Source organism: Notechis scutatus, chromosome 13 (assembly GCF_049901735.1).
Source record: "Notechis scutatus isolate UNSWTSFEM ecotype Mainland chromosome 13, rNotScu1.2, whole genome shotgun sequence".
Taxonomy (NCBI): domain Eukaryota; kingdom Metazoa; phylum Chordata; class Lepidosauria; order Squamata; family Elapidae; genus Notechis; species Notechis scutatus.
In genome coordinates, this window is record NC_142021.1 from 2,132,812 (window position 1) to 2,150,973 (window position 18,162).

Here is an 18,162-nt window from a genome sequence, read left to right on the forward strand (position 1 = left end):
TTTGGTTTAGACACTTAATTTTAATTCACACTTCCATGATAAAACATGCCAAATAAAAGCTAGTGAGTGGTTTTAAAAAAAGAGAACTTCCGATCTCTCTCGATCTCCCTTGAATGCAATGAGATGGATACCGAAAATAAGTTTTTTTCAACCCCCCACCCCAACTTTCTCGATTCCTTTGTTGATAACACTGCGCTGTAACTCAGCAAAGGAGCTTAGGAAAAAAAGAGGATGCAGTTTTGAATGTTTTAAGCTAAGAAATGTATCCTTGCAGCTCACTTCCCCAGAAGAAGCTGTGTGTCCATCGATTTAAAAAGTCCGCACTGCGTTATGTACGTCACATAAGCTTGGCTTTCGGCCTCTAAAAGGGGCGAGCACCATCAAAATCAATCGCAACATGATAAACATCTCAAAAACTCGGCGTCTTACAAAGAATTCAGGTCTGCTGTTTAAAAAAAAACCAACCCTGCATCTTCCAAAGTAGCAAAATACAAAAAACAAAAACAAAAAAAAAAACCCAAATCAACAGTTCGACTCCTTCCGGTATAACAAAAATAGGTATTTTTTGGAAAATATGTGGCTCAGTACAAAAGATCAAGGTGTGTGTGTGTGTGTGTGTGTGTGTGTGTGTGTGTGTGTGTGTAAAGAGGGCATAATTGCAAAAAGGATCTGGGAGGGTTTAGAAAAATACAAAACCGGTTTGCATTTTCAGAGTGCATCATTATTGTTACTTTAGTGCAAATAAAGAGGGTTGTATCTTCATCGTCATCTTCAAATGTTGGTGGAAGTGCGTAAAATCTGGAATCGCTTCAGGGTCATCCGGATGGATCCCAATTCTCGATTGATTCTTTCCAGGCGATCCTCCAGGGCTTCCTGAGGGGGGAATATTCAGAAGAGGGCGTTCAGGATCCAGGGAGAATCAGGAGGAAAAAAAATAAGACCGGGCGAAGATTCTGGAACTGACATTCAGGGTTGGTCTTTTATGGGCCTTTCGGTAATTTTGTGATCTGGATGAAATCATGGTGTCAACTCATAAAACAATCCTACGCCTGTTTTAGTAGTTGCCATTAAAAAAAAAGGAGAGGGAAAGCGAAAGTACATTCCAACTCTTTATCTTTAAAAGATTGTAGCTAAACTACCAGAGCTTTTGCCTGGGAATATATTTAATTCGAGAATGTGATGGATGACAGCCAGCCCGTAATTGGAGAATATGATTGATGACACCTACACACCCGGGGGGAGGGGGAAAACAGGGTCACAGGGGCTGTCAATAACGTATGCCAGAGTTGGCTTCCTACAGGGCAGGGCCGGCATGTCGCCTCTAATGAATCCTTTGAAGTTTTTGAAGTTTGGCTCGAGAATCATGATTTAATTACAGCGATTGCATGGTCTGTGTCTGTTAAAAGTCTGAAAGAACTACAGGTTCTTGCTTAGTGACAATTGGAGGCTGCATGGGCACTGAAAAATGTGATTTGCGACCGGTCCTCTTACTTATGACCGTCGCAGCATTGCCCAGGGTCACGTGATCAAAAATTCAGATGCTCGGCAACCGGTATTTACCAGGATTGCAGCATGCCGGGATCAACAGGTTTGCCATTTACAACTTTCCCGGCTTCCGACAATTCAACGGGGGAAGCCGGATTCATTTTACCGACCGTGTGATTTTGCCCAACCAATGTGATTTATTTATTTGCCGCCCAAAGTTGTCGGATACGAGATGGGTGGCAAATAAATTTCATAAAGAAATAAACATCATCAATTTATTCACTTCCCAACTGTTAACAACAAAAGGTGGTAAAATCGGGTGGGCCTCATTGAACGACCGTCTTGCTCAGCAGTGGAAATTCTGGCTCCCCGATTGTGGTTCTAAACTGAGGACTGCCGCACACAGGTGCACCACACTTAATCCCAGAGACACAAGAAGCATTGCCACCTGATTTAGACGGGCCTGGAGTGTCATCCTTCCTCCGGCGCAAGGAATGCGGCTCAGCTGGGACTCAATCTATCAGCACAGAAACAGCAGGAAAGAGAGAATGCTTTTAAAAAGTGGGGGGCAACCTCCCCCCCCCACAAAGAAATAAAGGCTACCCACAAAAAAGCGAGCAATCTTTCTCCAGTTGAGGGGATCTGGCCACTGATGGTCCTAGAAGAATGTCCCAACCTTGACAAACCTCTTTTATAATGTGTGGATTTCAACTCCTGGAATTCCCCAGCCAACCATCTTTGGTTTCCCTGCATGTTGGCCACCTCTAAGCTGAGCCTGGGAATTGTACTGGGTTGCATTTCAGGTTTTTCAGGGGTTTCTGACGATCCGCCAGAATGTCGGATAGCCAGTTTGGTCTACTGGTTAAGGTGCCAGGCTAGAAAGCAGGAGACCGCGAGTTCAAATCCCACTGTAGCCATGAAAGCCAACTGGGTGACTTTGGACCAATCGCCAGGAGACGGTGAATTCTAGTCCCGCCTTAAGCGTGAAAGCCAGCTGGGTGACTCTTCCACCAGTCACCTCCCCTCTCAGCCCAACCCACCTCACGGGGTTGTTGTTGTGGAGGGTAAAATAGGAGGAGGAAGGTGTGTGGGAGATGTTTGAGTTATGGGTAAAAATAACCTAGACAGGATACGAATCAAGAAATACAAACTTCAGGCCTCCAGCAAAGGCGATGGGGGAAGAGAAGCCAACACGCCTCACGTCTCTACCTGTTGCTTTTCTTGCGTCAGCTCGTCAAAAAGCCGCTCGGTCTCTGCCAAGGTCTTAATCCTGGAAACGTACTTGAATTCGGGCTCGTAGGGTGGCGCTGCCGCTGCCGAAGAGGAGCTCGTCTCGCTGGTGTTGGTAGAGCGGCCCTCTTCGTAACCTTCCCTCGAGGAATCTCTGCTTGGTCTGGAATGCAGAGGCTGTGGGTAGGAGGAGGACTTCGGACCTCTGCGGCTTCCGAGGCGACTGGGCTGCCGTCCTGTCCCCAACCCCCCCAAAGAAAACGAGAAAAGAGAGGCGTGATTTTAAACCGACCACCGATTCTCACATTCAGAAAAGAGACCTGCCACCCAGAAGTTGTGGGGGCTCCAACCCTGGAAATTGTGAAGAGACTGGCAACCGTTTGTCTGAAACGTTATAGGGTTTCCCAGCCGGTTCTGACCGGTTCTAGAGAACCGGTTGTGGAAATTTGGAGTAGTCCGGAGAACCAGAAAATGCCGCCTCTGACTGGCCCCGCCAACCCCATCTATTCTCTGCCTCCCGTTGAGTCCCAGCTGATCGGCTGGGTCTCCTTTGGTTGCCCTTCACAGGAGAACTGTTCTGACCCAGGCTTCGCCAAACGTACTTAAAACGCAAACTTGTTTTCAAAGCAAAACCTATTTTATGGCAACGCTGGGAATGACTTTCATTCCCAGCCAGAACTAATTATAAACAATTCCCCAAGATAAGCACACGCCTTTCAGTGCTGTGGAATCCTGCCAAAAACAGAAGTCTCCAATTATAACAGAAACCCACCAAAGTACCAGAAAAAAACAACCAGAGCTTCAAGGACTCGGAATCTTATCGAACTACTTTGCTTCCTGCAAAGAGTTCGTCATTGAGGTCTGACTTTTATCCCTTATGGGAGGGGCAATCACCTCGCAGCCTTACTCCCGAGTCGCCCCTTCTGCTTCAGCTGCTCTTGCCTTCTAGCAGCTCTGTGCACATGCACACTGGGAACAGGCTCCCCTGGGTCCTTTGCCTTGCTGCTGCCAGACTCGGGGGGTTCCGGAGTCAGCACCCCGCTCCCCGATGGCCCTGGCCCCATCTCTGCGTCGGATGCAGGACCCTCATCCGAGTCCATCCCAGACTCCCTGACTGATCCCCTTTCTTCCTCACTGTCCAACTCCACTGCTGTCTGCACCGGCTGCCGGCGAACCACAACATTCTGTGATGTCACAGAACAGAACAGCAGCTATCAAGACATTTGAACGGCAAAGGATCCCACCTGTGTGAAATTTACCTTGTGGGTCACCTCCAGAGCAAAACTGGAGCCGCTTCCGTGGGCTGCCGTACTGCACTGCAGGGGCAGCTGCGACCTCATCCAAGTGGATGTCAAATCTAGCGCAGAAAAGAAGAAAGCTGCTTGCAAGGAGGTTTGGGTTTCCTCTCTCTCTCCCTTCCCCCGGGGCGTCAATACCTGGTCATCGTGTCTTCGTTTCTGCTGAGATAGTGGCTGAACCCTGGGGACAGGTTTTCTTTGGGGGAGCGCTTGGGGCTGTAGGTCACAGCCATCGGAGTCAACATGGTCTCTCGCTTGGCTGCAAAGAGAAAGCAGGAAAGGAGTCGTCCTTAAATCTTAAGAGGAGGTGTCAGGCACGAAGAATCAGGACCATCAATTAAGGGGCGTTCCGATTTAGCGCTCAGCTTATAGACAAGAATCTGGTCAACTAGAAGTTCAACAGAATTCAGGAGGGATGAATGGACTTGGGACCATTTGTGGCAACGTCATGATTCTAGGCTAATGACTCGCTTAACTCCACCACCACCCTTGCTCTGCCTGCTCTTCTCCTGTAGAAGCCTCTAAAAGCTTATCTTGTGTTCACACGCACCCTTTGCAACAAAGGCATGGTACTCAAGGTCTTCACAGGATTTTCTGCCTAAGTGAGATCTACATAGGGTGGGCTTTTTGGGTGCTACTGAACCCCACTTCCCATCACTGGGAGAGCAAATGGGGCAACAGCAGTCGCAGTCTATTAGTATCAAGATGGGACGTCTTCAGGTTGGGGTTAAAAAGAGCAAGATGCACAGGTACGCAAAAAAAAAAAAAAAAAACCCGCCACAAGTGGAGATATGATGGTACCATCTTGCCAATTTTGCATGATAACTTAATGGGCATTCTGGCTGGGGAATTCTGGGAAGTTGAAGTCCGCAAGTCTTTAAAGCGGCCAAGGTTAAAAAAACCACCAAATTAAGACAATCCAAAATCTTTACTTGGTGTGTTTGTCTTCCTGTTTGAAGGTGGGAGCGATGAAGATCTCTGGGTACTGGACGAGTTGAATTTTTTGTGCCTTGGTTGCTCTTTGCTCTTCTCGGGCGAACGGCTCGTACCCAAGGACATCTCGGCAAACCCAACAACTGGACACCGAACGGCTGTTTCTGAAATTAGCAAAGGCAGAGAAGACTTCAACCAGGAGGGTATTGGGAGCCTTTTTCGTACCGCATTAAATTGAATTGTCATTATCTAGGAGTATGGGACGCATGTAGAGTCACATGCTGAAGATAACAACCCCCAAAATATTAGGAGAAGCGAAATGAAATTGTGGATATGCTGAATATTGGTTTCCGTGTGTCTAGGATGTCTGTATATCTCATTAAAAAGGACTTGGGCTCTCCACACAGTTATCTGTTCACCTAAATCAGGGGTCTCCAACCTTGGCAACTTTAAGACTTGTGGACTTCAACTCCCAGGATTCAAAGCTCAGCTGGCTGGGGAATTCTGGGACTTGAAGTCCACAAGTCTTAAAGTGGCCAAGGTTGGAGACCCCTGATCTAAATCACAGCCAGTGCAATTCTCCCAGGTAAGGAATATTTTTTTATTCGTTAGGAACAATTCTCGTTCCCAGAAAGAAATAGAAGGGAATAGGGAAAGGTTCCCCTCGCACCTGCGTGCTACTCATTTCTGGCTCTAGGGGGCGCTGCTCATCTCTTGTTTCAAAGCCAAAGAGCCAACGCTGTCCGAAGACGTCTCCGTGGTCATGTGGCCAGCAGGACTACGTGACGCCAAAGGCGCATGGAACACCGTTTCCTTCCCACCAAAAGTGGTCCCTGTTTTTCAACTTGCATTTTTTTAACGTGCTTTCAAACTGCTAGGTTGGCAGAAGCTGGGACAAGGAACGGGAACTCACTCCATTACGCAATGCTGGGATTCGAACCGCCAAACTGCCGACCCTTCTGATCGACCAGCTCAGTGTCTTAGCCACTGAGCCACCGCATCCCTTAGAAGGGAATAAAAACGAATTAAAAGTCACTTACTGCTGGTTTCTGCTGCTGCACTTTCCTCTTTCTCTGCCTGCATGCCTCGGTTCTTCAAAGCCTTCCTTTCTTCGAATTCTTTAAAGGCCTTGAGGATGGGGATTTCTTGAGTTTTGATCTCTTTTTGAATGGCTTCGTTGGTGAGGAGGCCACTTGGAGAGGTCTCTGGGGGAGAGTGATGCCTAGAAAGAGCCAGGAAAGCCAGGCCTGTTCATCCCAGTGCTGAAAAGCTTGTCATAAGCAAGTGTTTCTCTTCCCAGATTCAACCCAGATTAAATTATTGGAATTTAGCCCTCACCGTAACCTAGGGGAAGTTTTCTTTTTTGCAATTCAAATAAACTTAATATGGAACATATTCGCTGTAGATGGGGAGTAAAAGCCACCGGAAAAGCATTTCAGAATTATCTCATCCCAGCCCAGCCAGGGTATAACAAGGCACAAAAAATTAACTTCATGATACCGTAGATCTTTAAGCTATTGATCCTGCAAGAGGAACAGTTTTTATGTCAATCATTTTCCTCTGAGAACCAATGGAGGAGCTGGCACCTGGATCTGATGAAAGCCCGCAAGTCTAGAAATTGTTGAACAGACTGAATACAAATATGAGATCCAGAGACACTCTGAATAAATGTGCTATCCCAGGGGTCCCCAAAATTGGTGGACTTCAACTCCCAGAATTCCCCAGGCAGCCATGCCTGCTTTTTCTCTCTCTTAATCTCCTAAAGTAGAGAGAGATTGCAGAGGAAGGGATTGCAAGAGAGTCAGCTATGCTGGCTGGGGAAATTCTGGGAGTTGAAGTCCACCAGTCTTAAAGTTGCCAAGTTTTGAGACCTCTGGGCTATCCGCTGGCTTTTATTTTTTGTGATTATGGTGACGTGCAGACGACACATGTGCCCTTTGTGTCTCAATTCAGTACACCCTTGAGGATCTCATGGCAACACGACAGAACAAAATTAATGTTGCTAGTTCCTGGGCAAGATCTGTTCCTTCTTTAAATATTTTAATCTTGTAGTTTAGATTTTACATTTTAGGTCATGCAGCATTGCCTTCATGTAATCGTGATGCTTCCGATATGAATAAACAAGCAAGCACACATCTGGAGGGGAAAAACATATTCCTTACTTAGGGGAGGTGAATCTTTTTTCCAGTCGATTATCGTTGGAATTGTCTGGGGCTGCCAACGGCTGACCAGTGAAGAGTGAAAATTCGGATCCCGGGATCAGCCACTTTCTTCTGCTCACGTCAAAGCTTTCTAATTTGCTTCAGGGACAAAGAGAGGCAGGGAATCGTGAAGAATTTGAACAGAGGATGTAGGAGTCAGTTGTCAGGCATCTGAATTATGACCATGGGGATTCTGCAAAGGTCGTAACTGTGAAAAACAAGTAGCTTTTTTCTCTGAACGTAACTTTGAATGGTCTCTAAATGAATTGTCATAAGTTGAGGACTATCTCTGTTTCTAAACCTGTGACACTCAAATGAGAGGATGATTGTCCTGAACACTTACAGCAAGGGTCTTCAAACTGGGCAAGTTTAAGACTTGTGGGCTTCAACTCCCAGAATTCCTGAGCTGACATGACTGGGGGAGGAATTCTGGGAGTTGAAGTCCACAAGTCTTAAGTTGCCAAGTTTGGGGGACCCCTGACTTACAGCTTTGCAAAGCTGGCCTTCACATCACCGAGATTAATATTTGCAGCATTAAGGCAAATTCTGTCTTATTTGCCATTTTTTTTAATTAATTCCTTCATACGCTTCTGAATAACAGCGGTGGTTATTCTGCACGTCGTATTGTCTGACTAGGAGATCCCTTTTCATCCATCTTAAAATTACAATAGATATTTGCTAAGAATTGGAAAAATGATAAAATACCTATGCAGGAGGAAGTTATTAAGAAAATTATGGACTGTACTGAAATGAGCAAATTGTCATTTGAAATGAGAGAACAAGAAGATAAACAATTTTATATGATATGGGATTTATTTTACCCATGGCTAGATAAAAAGTCATGGCAATGAAGTTGCCAATAAGTTTCATAATAGAAGATTAATAGATTGATATAGAATATAATATAAAATATATAACCATCGGATAAATGTAGAATATAAATGTAGAATAAAATTTAGAATATCTCGTATAAAATGATGGAATAATAGTTTAGTCAAATGAATGGTTAACAACTGATAAATATGTAAGCATATATTAGTTTGACAATTTGAGAATCTATATAACTTGTAAGGATGATGAAAGAATAGCACAAGAGATTTGTAACCAACTGACACACTGTATGTATATAATTGGAAGATGGATTTATGTTTTTATCTGTATATGTCTGTCTTAAAAAATAAAAAAAAATTATGAAAAAAAAAATTATAATAGACGTATCAGTGTGTGGCTTGCTCACCCTGATGTAATCCTTACTTCCTCACCTGGCATAAGATGCTGCGAAGTGTCCCTCGGCAAGAGAACGGAATTTGAGCGAGTTCTCATGTTCTAATTGCTTGACCTGCGTTTCCAGTTTTGAGACGGTTCTGAAGGAAAGCGGAAACAAAGAATAAATTTTACCCGTGTTGATACTGTCTTATGATTTCAGTTCTAGTTGCTAGAATAGGCAGTTCTAAAAACTGGCAATGACACAATTGTGTTAAATCATTCTTCTGCATTTGGTTCAAAGATCTAAAGCTCAACAATTCTGGAAAACGGTATCCGCTGGAATGAAACAAAGGGACAAAGTTGCATTTCCTTTTCAACTTGAAATATTTTTTTAATTAAACTTTTATTTAAAGGTCTATGCCCAGAGTTTGATAAACTAGCTCTTTGCTAGATTTGATTCAGGGACTTTGCTGGTCAGTAGTACCCTCAATGAAGACATATGGTTCACTTATTCATGAAATCAATGTGCTAATAAAAATGCAATTAAAAATATAAAAGTCAAGAGAGGCTTTGGTAGTTTTCTTGCTTTTCTAGAATTAAAGGCTCCAATATTACCTCTTCAAATCAGAAATCTGAGTGTGTGCATCGAGTAATTTGTTCTCAGTAATATTTAAAGAATCCTGTGGGAGAAGGGGAAAAAAAAAAACCCACATTAAGGGTAACCCAACCACTGATTTCACTAATATTGAATGATTTGAGTGTCTCTCTTTCATGAATTGAACATTAATTCAACTTGTCTTCAGCTCCTCTGGGGAAAAAAGGATTGCTAAGGCTTCTCTTTGTTTGTCCTTGGCAAAATAATTAATCACATATTCAGAACCTCCGTTCTCCACCATGGCTGGTTAACCTTGTGTCTTTTTTTGAGGTGGATGTGTCACTGTCTGCTTGAACAGTTTTCTGTTCCCAAGTTCCCTTGTTTTTGAGGTCCATTTAGCTGGCTGCTGTCCACTGTTTCAAATACAGGACAATCTGGGTAGTCTAAATAAATGTATGGAAGATTGCACCGTTGACAAATCCAGTTGACAGGGCTGGATTTTTCATCCCCCCCAAGGACAAACATTTGGCGGACGAAAAACTTATTTCTGGGGGCAACGAATACACCTATTTTGACTCATGATCAAGGAATTGCTAAATCCTATTTGGTGTTTGTTCCTCTTCACCTAAATATGGACTCAGTTCTGCAAAAAAAAAAATACTGCTTACCTTAACTCGTTCGTGCTCCTTCCCAAGGGATTCATATTCTCCCAAAAGCTATCAAAAAAGCAACATTCTTATTATTTTGTAAGATTTCCAAAACTCTAGAATAAAAATCTAGCTGGCTCAAATCGCAGCATCCAGTACAGCGATCAAACCAGGATTGAAGCAAATTCCACCTTGTATTGTTGTGACTTATTTCTAACTGGCATTTAAGGGGGGTGGGGATCAGTCTTACACACATTATCAGTCCATTAGAGTGTGAGACAAGAAGCAGCTATTTAATAAGAAGGAACAGAAATGAATTTGAGCTAGCAGGAAGTGCAAAGACTGGTTTTCTCCACGGGTGAAAAATCTCTATTCAGCTATTTGCAGTTCAACAGGATAACCACCATATTCTTAAGGTAAAAAATGTCCTGTTTTAAATCTCTTTTGAAAAGTAAAACCTTCGTGGAAAGACACAAGTGTCTTGTTCATAGATAGCCAAATGACCCACATTGTTACCGTGGCTTTCGAAAAACCACATCAATAAAGACTTGGGTCCACAACAAATTTGAGGATGTTCTTTATATACATACATACATACATACATACATACATACATATATACACACACACACACACACACACACACACACACACATCCATATTGTATATAAAAAGCATTGATTCTGGGTATCATTCCTATTAATCCAAATTACAATAACAATATTGGTACTCTTTATCACATTTATCAAACTTAAGTAATCCTCATAATATTATTTAAACGACAAAGAAAAAATGCCTAGCATCTATAAACCTCTTTCTATTATTTTTATTTATTCTACAGAAATGTACGTTCTAATACATTCCTATCTACTTTTATTTCTGCTTCTATCAGCTTACAACAAGCTACCTGAAGGTTTAAAAGGCAATTCTTCCTATCCATCATCTCTTGTCCTCTTTAGTGCCTCAATTTTTATCCTTTTATTTTTTTTACTTGCCTCCCACACTCCTCCTCGATCTCTTATCTTTCTTATTCAATCTAAGCATTTCTCCCAGGAGAATCTTATGCTGGCAGCTCTCCCAAATGGCAGGATGTTCTTGATAATCTGGCCACAGGCACTGCAAACTGGGCAAGGCCAACGCTCCCCGACTCACATTTTGAAACATCTTGTTTTCTTCCTTCAAGCGGGCATCCTTGTTGTCGGAGAGCTTGTAGGCTTTCTCGAAGGCCTCTTCCAGGTCTCGGAGTCTTCTCTTCAGGCGACTGATGGTGTTGTCTTTCTCCTTGCCATTCGTGCGCGTCTCTTCGATGCGCTCCTGCAAGGATTTGGTGGTGGCGCTGAGGGCACCGAAGCGCTCCCGCCAATCTGTCTGGGGAGGGGAACAAACCAAGAGTCACATGAGAGTAGAGTGTGTCTAGTCAAGACGACAGCACCAAAAATGCCAGCAGGAGCGGCCGTAACATTTGATAGAACAAAATGCAGATTTTGGGATGATGTATTTTTCATTGGAGGTCACAGTCAAATAGGATAAATTCTTGTCTAAGAAGATTCTCAGTCATCCATGTCATGGTTGTCCCAAAGGTGCTTTTTTTAGCAAGAGGCACCTGGACTTTCTGGTGTCCAGCTGCTTCTTAAAAAAGCAACTTTGGGAGAACAAATTCTTTGTTGTGTTAAGTTCCTTTAATTTAGCAACAATAAAATCCTTCAAACTTAGCAGTTTTTAAGAAGGGTGGACTTCAACCCCCTGGGAATTGAAGTCCGCCTGTTTTAAGCATGCTGGCTGGGGAATTCTGGGAGTTGAAGTCCACATATTTTCAAGCTGCTACGGTTGAGGGATTCTTTAAAATGAAGAAGAATTTCACCTACTTGAGTATGACCCAGCTCATTTACAGGATTCTCACTGAGAAAATTTCATATTCTGCCAGCCTGTGATCTCTGGCAACACAACCCAAATCTCCCAAGGTGTACCTCCCAGGCTTCTGTTCCCAGGTGCCAAACCCCTTCATTCAAAGAAAATTCTTCTCCCTGAATCTGAGAGTCCTCAGTGCTCAGTTGACCAAGACATGGCCATATTTCGGGCCCTGTCTTCCTTCCCGCTCTTCCCTGCCCGTTCATGACCACAAAAGAGAAAGTTGGAGAGATGCTTAGCACCTTTCAAAGAATTGTTTTTGGGTTATAGCTGGACTACACCATCCAAGCCATGAGGTACACTTACTACTTCCATCTCTAAGGCCTTGTTTTTATTTTCAAGAGATCGCACACGGCCATTGGCTTCGTGCAGAGAAGTTTCTAGCTGGTTGCACCTAAAAGTTAAAACAGAGAGCCATTAAGTGTAAAAAAAAAAAGTGAATGTATTATTCGCATTTTTAGGCATGCTGCTTAGCCTAAATACCTGTCCGTGAGATTTTGATTGATTTTCTTCACTTCCTCGGAAGGAGCGGTATGGCTTGCTTCTAGTTGCTGCTTTAAACTGAGAATTTCGGACTCGTAATATGCTCGGAGATCAGTTATATGCCGGGTATGTTTTTCCCTCAAATTCTGCCTAATCCTGATTTTTTTTAAAAAAAAGAACAAAACATTCAAAATATCAACAACTTTGCTTTCCACAGCTGACAGGCATCCCCCCTTGAAAACAAAAAATCATGTCCTGAAAAATACAATAAACAAAACACAACAAAGGGTTAATGCGTTGTCATCAATCCACTTAACCCCAAGTGGGGAATTTCTTGGAGCGTATGTGGTTAGACACAATAGCATTCTATTATGTGCCTCTGTTGCACAGTGGTTAGAGTGCAGTATTGCAAGCTACTTCTGCTGCAACCAGCTGCCTACAATTTGGCAGCAAATCCCACCAGGCTCAACGTTGACTGAGCATTCCATTCTTCCGAGGTGGGTAAAATGAGGACCCAGATTGTTGGGGGCAAGAGGCTGACTCTGCAAACCGCTAGAGAGGGCTGTAAAGCACTATGAAGTGGTCTATAAGTCTTGCTATTGCATGAAGGAAGGAAGGAAGGAGGGGGGCCATGGTGTTGCAGTGGTCAGAATGCAGTATTGCAGGCTAATTCTGCCGACTGCCAACAACTCCCCAGGTTCAAGGTTGACTGGGTAAAAGAGGACCCAAATTGTTGGGGGGGGGCAAGAGGCTGACTCTGCAAACCGCTTAGAGAGGGCTGGAAAGCACTATAAAGCAGTATATAAGTCTATATTGCTAGTGACTTCTTCTAAGTCAAGGTCATGTTATTTTTGCACCTGGCTGAGGAGTAGTAGAGGGGATGTTCTCAAGTTGGGACCGATGGTTATTGGGGCCTGTGACGGAATGAGGAGTGCAGGGAGTGGATTTGTAATAGTTTACTTATTGGAGGGAAACCCGGGACTTTCAGATTCGGGATTTCCCAGATGTGCCAGTTTACTACTCTAATAAAAGGGAACTTTGAGATGTCTGGTTCGGAGTTATCGGTTGGAGTAGTTTTTTTCTGGAACGCTGACACGAGAACTACCTGTACACCTAAAGACTGCAATGCTTTGTTTTAAAAAAAAAAGGCGACCGCCTGAATGGATGACCTCACCTGGAGAGCACCTGGGGATCTTCTACGCAAGCGACAGAGAGTTCATGCTGTGCCAAACGATTATCCGCCAACGGAATCGGGTATTGGTTCTCGGAAGACGGCGTGAGGGTTAAGTTGTCGTTGTCGTCCTCCATGTCTAAAATCTCACGGTTCCGATGAGGAGAGCTGGGGACGCTGGTGGCGTTCTGAAACTCACAACCGCCCCAGGGATCTCCGTGCAAGGCTGCTGGGCGAGAGGTGTAGCGGGGAGACGCGGTGGAGCGAGGGGACACAACCGTGCTCGTCGTGTGAGAAAACGTATCGGCCTCCGAAGGGAGGGAAAAAGCAGGGCCTGCCATGGAATCGGGAGAAAACGGGGGCCCCTCTGGGCTGGCGTAGAACCTGGGCAACGGCCGCCCTGCATTTAGCTCGCTCGGTTTCATGTGGAGCGTTGGGTCGAGGGTAAGGATCTGCGAAAGAAACATCAGAGTGATTGGAGTTAAAAATAAGACAAGGGGCAGATTAGTTAGAATGGAACAGAAGAACAGAGTTGGAAGGGACCCTGGAGGTCTTCTAGTCCAACCCCTTCTTAAAAACTTCCAGTGTTGGAGCATTTGCAACTTCTGGAGAAAAGTTGTTCCACTGATTATTTAAGTTAAGTTTACTTTATTGTCATTGCACCTCGTACAACAAAATAAAATGCCATCTTCAGTGTACATTATACATAAAAAATAAAACACAAACACACATCCTTTGCATTCTATACAATTGAACTGGAAAGCCCTGATATTCCATTAATATTGCACTACACCAAGGGTCTTCAAACTGGGCAAGTTTAAGACTTGTAGGCTTCAACTCCCAGAATTCCTGACCTGACATGACTGGAGGAGGAAGAATTCTGGGAGTTGAATTCCCCAAGTCTTAAAGCTGTCAAGTTTGAAGACCCCTGAACTATACAGTAGAATGCAATATAGTTATTTGATCTGGGATAGAAGCTGTTTTTCAGCCTATTGTCCTTGTTTTATTGGCCTGTACCATCTGCCAGATGGTAATGCTATATATATAATATGATATATGATATGGTGATATAATGATATAATATATGTAATGTAATAATAATAATATAATATAATATAATATAATATAATATAATATAATATAATATAATATAATATAATATAATATAATACAATATAATACAATATAATACAATATAATAAATATAATAATATAATATAATATAATATAATATAATATAATATAATATAATATAATATAATATAATATAATATAATATAATATAATATAATACAAATATAATATAATATAAATATAATATAAATATAATAATAAATCCTTCCATCCCCACCATTTAGTCAGAACTGAAGATGCTTCTTGGATGAGAAGCTAAAAGTCTTCAGGGAAAAACAAACTCCACTTGCCTCTTGAAAAAGCACCTTTGGGACAAATAGCTAAAAGACTACTTACAATTAGGAATCTGAGAGATTCAAACTGCTTGGGAGCCTGGAAAAGCCTGACCAATTGTTAAGTATAAGAAAGGAGGGACGTTTTGAAGGCAGCGAGTGGAAGTCAAATGTTAGTTATTACCTCTGGGGGATGAGTTGAGTGTACAGGGGAGAAATTCCACTCCTCAAGTTGCTTGTCTTCCTTCTGCTTCTTATGATAAATATCCTTTAAGGATGTCAGCTTCAGCTCGTCACTGGAAGACAGCTAAGAGGGAAGAATTCCGATTGAGAGTTTAAGCGTTTATTTAATATAATGATGAACTCTATTTTTTAGATGGGAAGAAGAATATTTTGGGAAGAGGGGCAAGTAAAATAATTCTAGGAACAGGACACCAGTCGATATAAGACAATGTTTCTCTACCTCGACAACTTTTAAGATGGGTGAACTTCAACTCCCAGAATTCCCCAACCAGCATAGATGTTGAAATCCACCCATCTTAAAGTTGCCAAGGTAGAGAAACATTGCTGTATGGAAAAATTAGAGCTTGGAACACATAGCGGCTTAATGCCATAAAGGGAGAGCAGACTTGCTGTCACACATTAAACACACATGTTGTCACCCTTCGCGTGTTAAATAATGAGCAAGCAGCACCACCAATGGGAGGGGAGGAGCCTGAAAATTCAGCAAAACAAAACAAAAACCAGAAGTTAGCAATACCTGTTCTGAGCAGTCCTTTGTAGAGAAGGTAGAAAATTCATTTCCTAAATTCTTAGGCAACGCTTGATACATTTCTTTCTCGTCTAATTTCCAATAGGTCATCCCTGCGGGATAAAACAGGCATCCTGAAACTGATGTAAGAGTAGCAAAGAGCCAGGGCATCATTTTAAAAAGAGAAACATAGATTGAGGTAAAGTTTGGTGCTTTATGGAGGGCGTGAGGCTGAAACACTATAACACCCCGCAGGGGCTTGGCATGTAAAATAATCCCTTTTTGTTACGAAGCCACCACACTTACAAGAGGTATAGAGGAACAAATTTAGAAGCCACCGTACCTGAAGAAAGAGATACTAAAGAATTTTGGCTTCCATTTTGCTGATTGAGGTAAAACGGAGTGGTTGATGGCGTGGCAGCGGTGATGGTATTGGTCTGTAATTCCACAGGAGGGGGAAGAGAAAAACAGGGATTTATTGGGTCAAAAAACTAATAACGGGACCTCCCTCACTGACTGCACAGGAGAGTAATTTGCCCCAGCAATCTGAGAAAATAATATTCCGTCACAGGAATAATCCCATCAAATTCAATAGTGCTTATAACCACCCACTATCGCTTCTAAACTAGATGGACAAATCTATCTAATACATAAATAAAAAATCCCCACTTCCAGATAATTGCATATTAAGGCTGTAGGCTGAGGTCATCTGTCATTCCCAATTAAGCTAAGAGTTGACAATTTGGCCAGGATTGACCCAAATGAATGGAGAAATTGGTTTTTAAGCCTGCAAATCTTAAGAGGGATTATTACAGGCCTCAAGGCAAACCCCCACGCCATGTAAAAACATCAAACAAAGGAGAAATTCCTAATTAAAAAGGAAAGGGAGGGTTGAAAATACTGCTTAGAACAGGGGTCTCCAACTTTGGCGGCTTTAAGGTTTGAGCACTTCGACACACCAGAAATCCTCAGCCAGCCATGCTGGTGGGGAATTCTGGGAGTTGAAGTCCACAAGTCTCAAAGCTTGGAGGCCTGTGGCTTAGGGCATAATCTTGGACCATAGCTAGATTAACCTCTTTAGATCTTTAATGACTAACTGGGCATTGCAATCCTAGAGCACCAACATGCTGGCTGGGAAATTCTGGGAGTCAAAATCCACACGACTTAAAGTTGTTGTGAGTGTTCATTCACTGCTGCCGTCCCGTTTCATTTGGATTTCAGCAACTCTCTTACACTGTCAGTGGTTTGCTCTTTTCCCAGCTCCATCTTTTCTTCCACATTTATTTTTTTCAGGTGGTTTTGTTTCATCTTTTGAGCCCATGAGGTTAAAGGCTTGCTGTCGAAAAAGAACACCGAAACATGGTGAATTAAAAATAATTACTTGAGCGCTGCAATTTATATTTTTTTCTGGATGGCGACAGTATAAACACGAGCTCCTGCCACCTTTTGCAAACTGCAATGGATTTCTTAGAGCACTGTTTCAAGCTTGGCAACTTTAGGATGGGTGGACTTCAACTCCCAGGATTCCCCAGCCAGCATGGCAGTCTGCAGAACTCTGGGAGTTGAAGTCCACCCATCTTAAAGTATGCTAGCTGGGGAAATCTGGGCATTGAAGTCCAGCCATTTTAAAGCACGCAGGCTGAGGAATTCTGGGAGTTGAAGTCCCTCCCCTCTTAAAGCATGTTAGCTGAGGAAATCTGGGCACTGAAGTCAACCATTTTAAAGCATGCAGGCTGAGGGATTCTGGGAGTTGAAGTCCCTCCCCTCTTGAAGGTTACTGGCTGGGGAATTCTGGGAGTTGAAGCCCACCCATCGGTGGCTAAGGCTGTGTAGTGCTAAACACTACATTAGTATAAAGAGCCAAGTTTTAAAGCTGGTAACTCATCCTCTAACTTTAAAGAGGAAGCTAACCAATTGAATAGTATCGCTCGCTTACCCATTTGGTTCCTCGGGTTGACCTTCGTGAATCTGATGCTCAAACCATGTGGGAACATGGCCATCGTTCTCCTTCAGAGGTGGAAGATGCCCTATTGTGGTTTGTGAACATTCTCTTTCGTCCTGAATGCTGGCCACAACTACATCCTCCGGTGCTGGTGCTGCTTGATTCGGCCGTTTGGTCATGGTCTCTGAGTTTTCCATGCATGACGGAAGGTCATCGCATTTGCTGGGGCTCAGATCCACAGTAGACAACGTACCATACCCGCTGCTTATTGAAACACTGTTTGTAAGGCCTTCCTGGTGCATGGTCGAAGCTTCTGCCCGGTGGTCAGCATGGCCGGGATGGAACTGACTGGTAAAGAGCTCATTTTCTTCAAAAGCGTCAGCCTTCAACCCCATCGGACTTCCTAGCAATGGGCAGCCGTCTGAAAGCCTGACGGAAGAGGCCTGTTTGGCACACGAGCACGGGTTCTGGGTCTGCAGTTTCCCCAAGCGCCTGATTTCATTTTGTATATGCTGGAAAGAAAGAGAGAGAGGGTGGGGGGGAAGCAAACCTTTAATTAAAAATCAGCATCATTTCATTGACTGCACGAGGAGAGCCACGTTTTAGTCACGTCCATAGGACATTTTCACACACACACACACACACACACATATATATATACACACACACACACACACAACATGCCAAAATATGTTATGGTAGACAAATGGAATACTTAGAAATTTGTTTTTAATCTCTCTTTTTGCAACACATGCATGGATGCATTGAGAGTGTCCCGACATACGGCATTCTTGCATGGTATGGGAGCAGCTCTGGAGCAGACAAAAAAGGCCTCTACAGAGAATCATTCAAACTGCCCAGAAAATCCTTGGGCTCCAGCTACCAGCCCTGGATGACATCTTCGCA

The 18,162-nt window shown here is 43.3% G+C and overlaps 1 protein-coding gene across 4 annotated transcripts in view; it reads right to left on the reverse strand.

Moving 5' to 3' along the window:
* The window catches only part of MPHOSPH9 (M-phase phosphoprotein 9), a 23,153-nt gene continuing 4,991 nt past the window's right edge, over positions 1-18,162 (reverse strand). For 3 of the 4 annotated variants that reach the window (XM_087942572.1, XM_087942573.1, XM_087942575.1), the window contains 20 exons: positions 17,251-17,768; positions 16,548-16,650; positions 15,658-15,751; positions 15,324-15,427; positions 14,748-14,870; positions 13,161-13,609; positions 11,987-12,142; positions 11,810-11,897; positions 10,748-10,963; positions 9,617-9,664; positions 8,969-9,033; positions 8,410-8,511; positions 7,109-7,246; positions 5,987-6,168; positions 4,946-5,110; positions 4,152-4,272; positions 3,975-4,093; positions 2,695-2,951; positions 1,934-2,002; positions 1-873 (listed from right to left, as the gene is read on the reverse strand). In XM_087942572.1, coding sequence (XP_087798698.1) covers positions 772-873; positions 1,934-2,002; positions 2,695-2,951; positions 3,975-4,093; positions 4,152-4,272; positions 4,946-5,110; positions 5,987-6,168; positions 7,109-7,246; positions 8,410-8,511; positions 8,969-9,033; positions 9,617-9,664; positions 10,748-10,963; positions 11,810-11,897; positions 11,987-12,142; positions 13,161-13,609; positions 14,748-14,870; positions 15,324-15,427; positions 15,658-15,751; positions 16,548-16,650; positions 17,251-17,768 — 3,219 coding nt within the window. In that variant the 3' untranslated portion in view covers positions 1-771. The remainder of the gene's footprint in view (positions 874-1,933; positions 2,003-2,694; positions 2,952-3,974; positions 4,094-4,151; positions 4,273-4,945; positions 5,111-5,986; positions 6,169-7,108; positions 7,247-8,409; positions 8,512-8,968; positions 9,034-9,616; positions 9,665-10,747; positions 10,964-11,809; positions 11,898-11,986; positions 12,143-13,160; positions 13,610-14,747; positions 14,871-15,323; positions 15,428-15,657; positions 15,752-16,547; positions 16,651-17,250; positions 17,769-18,162) is intronic. The other variant, XM_087942574.1, reaches the window with a different exon arrangement.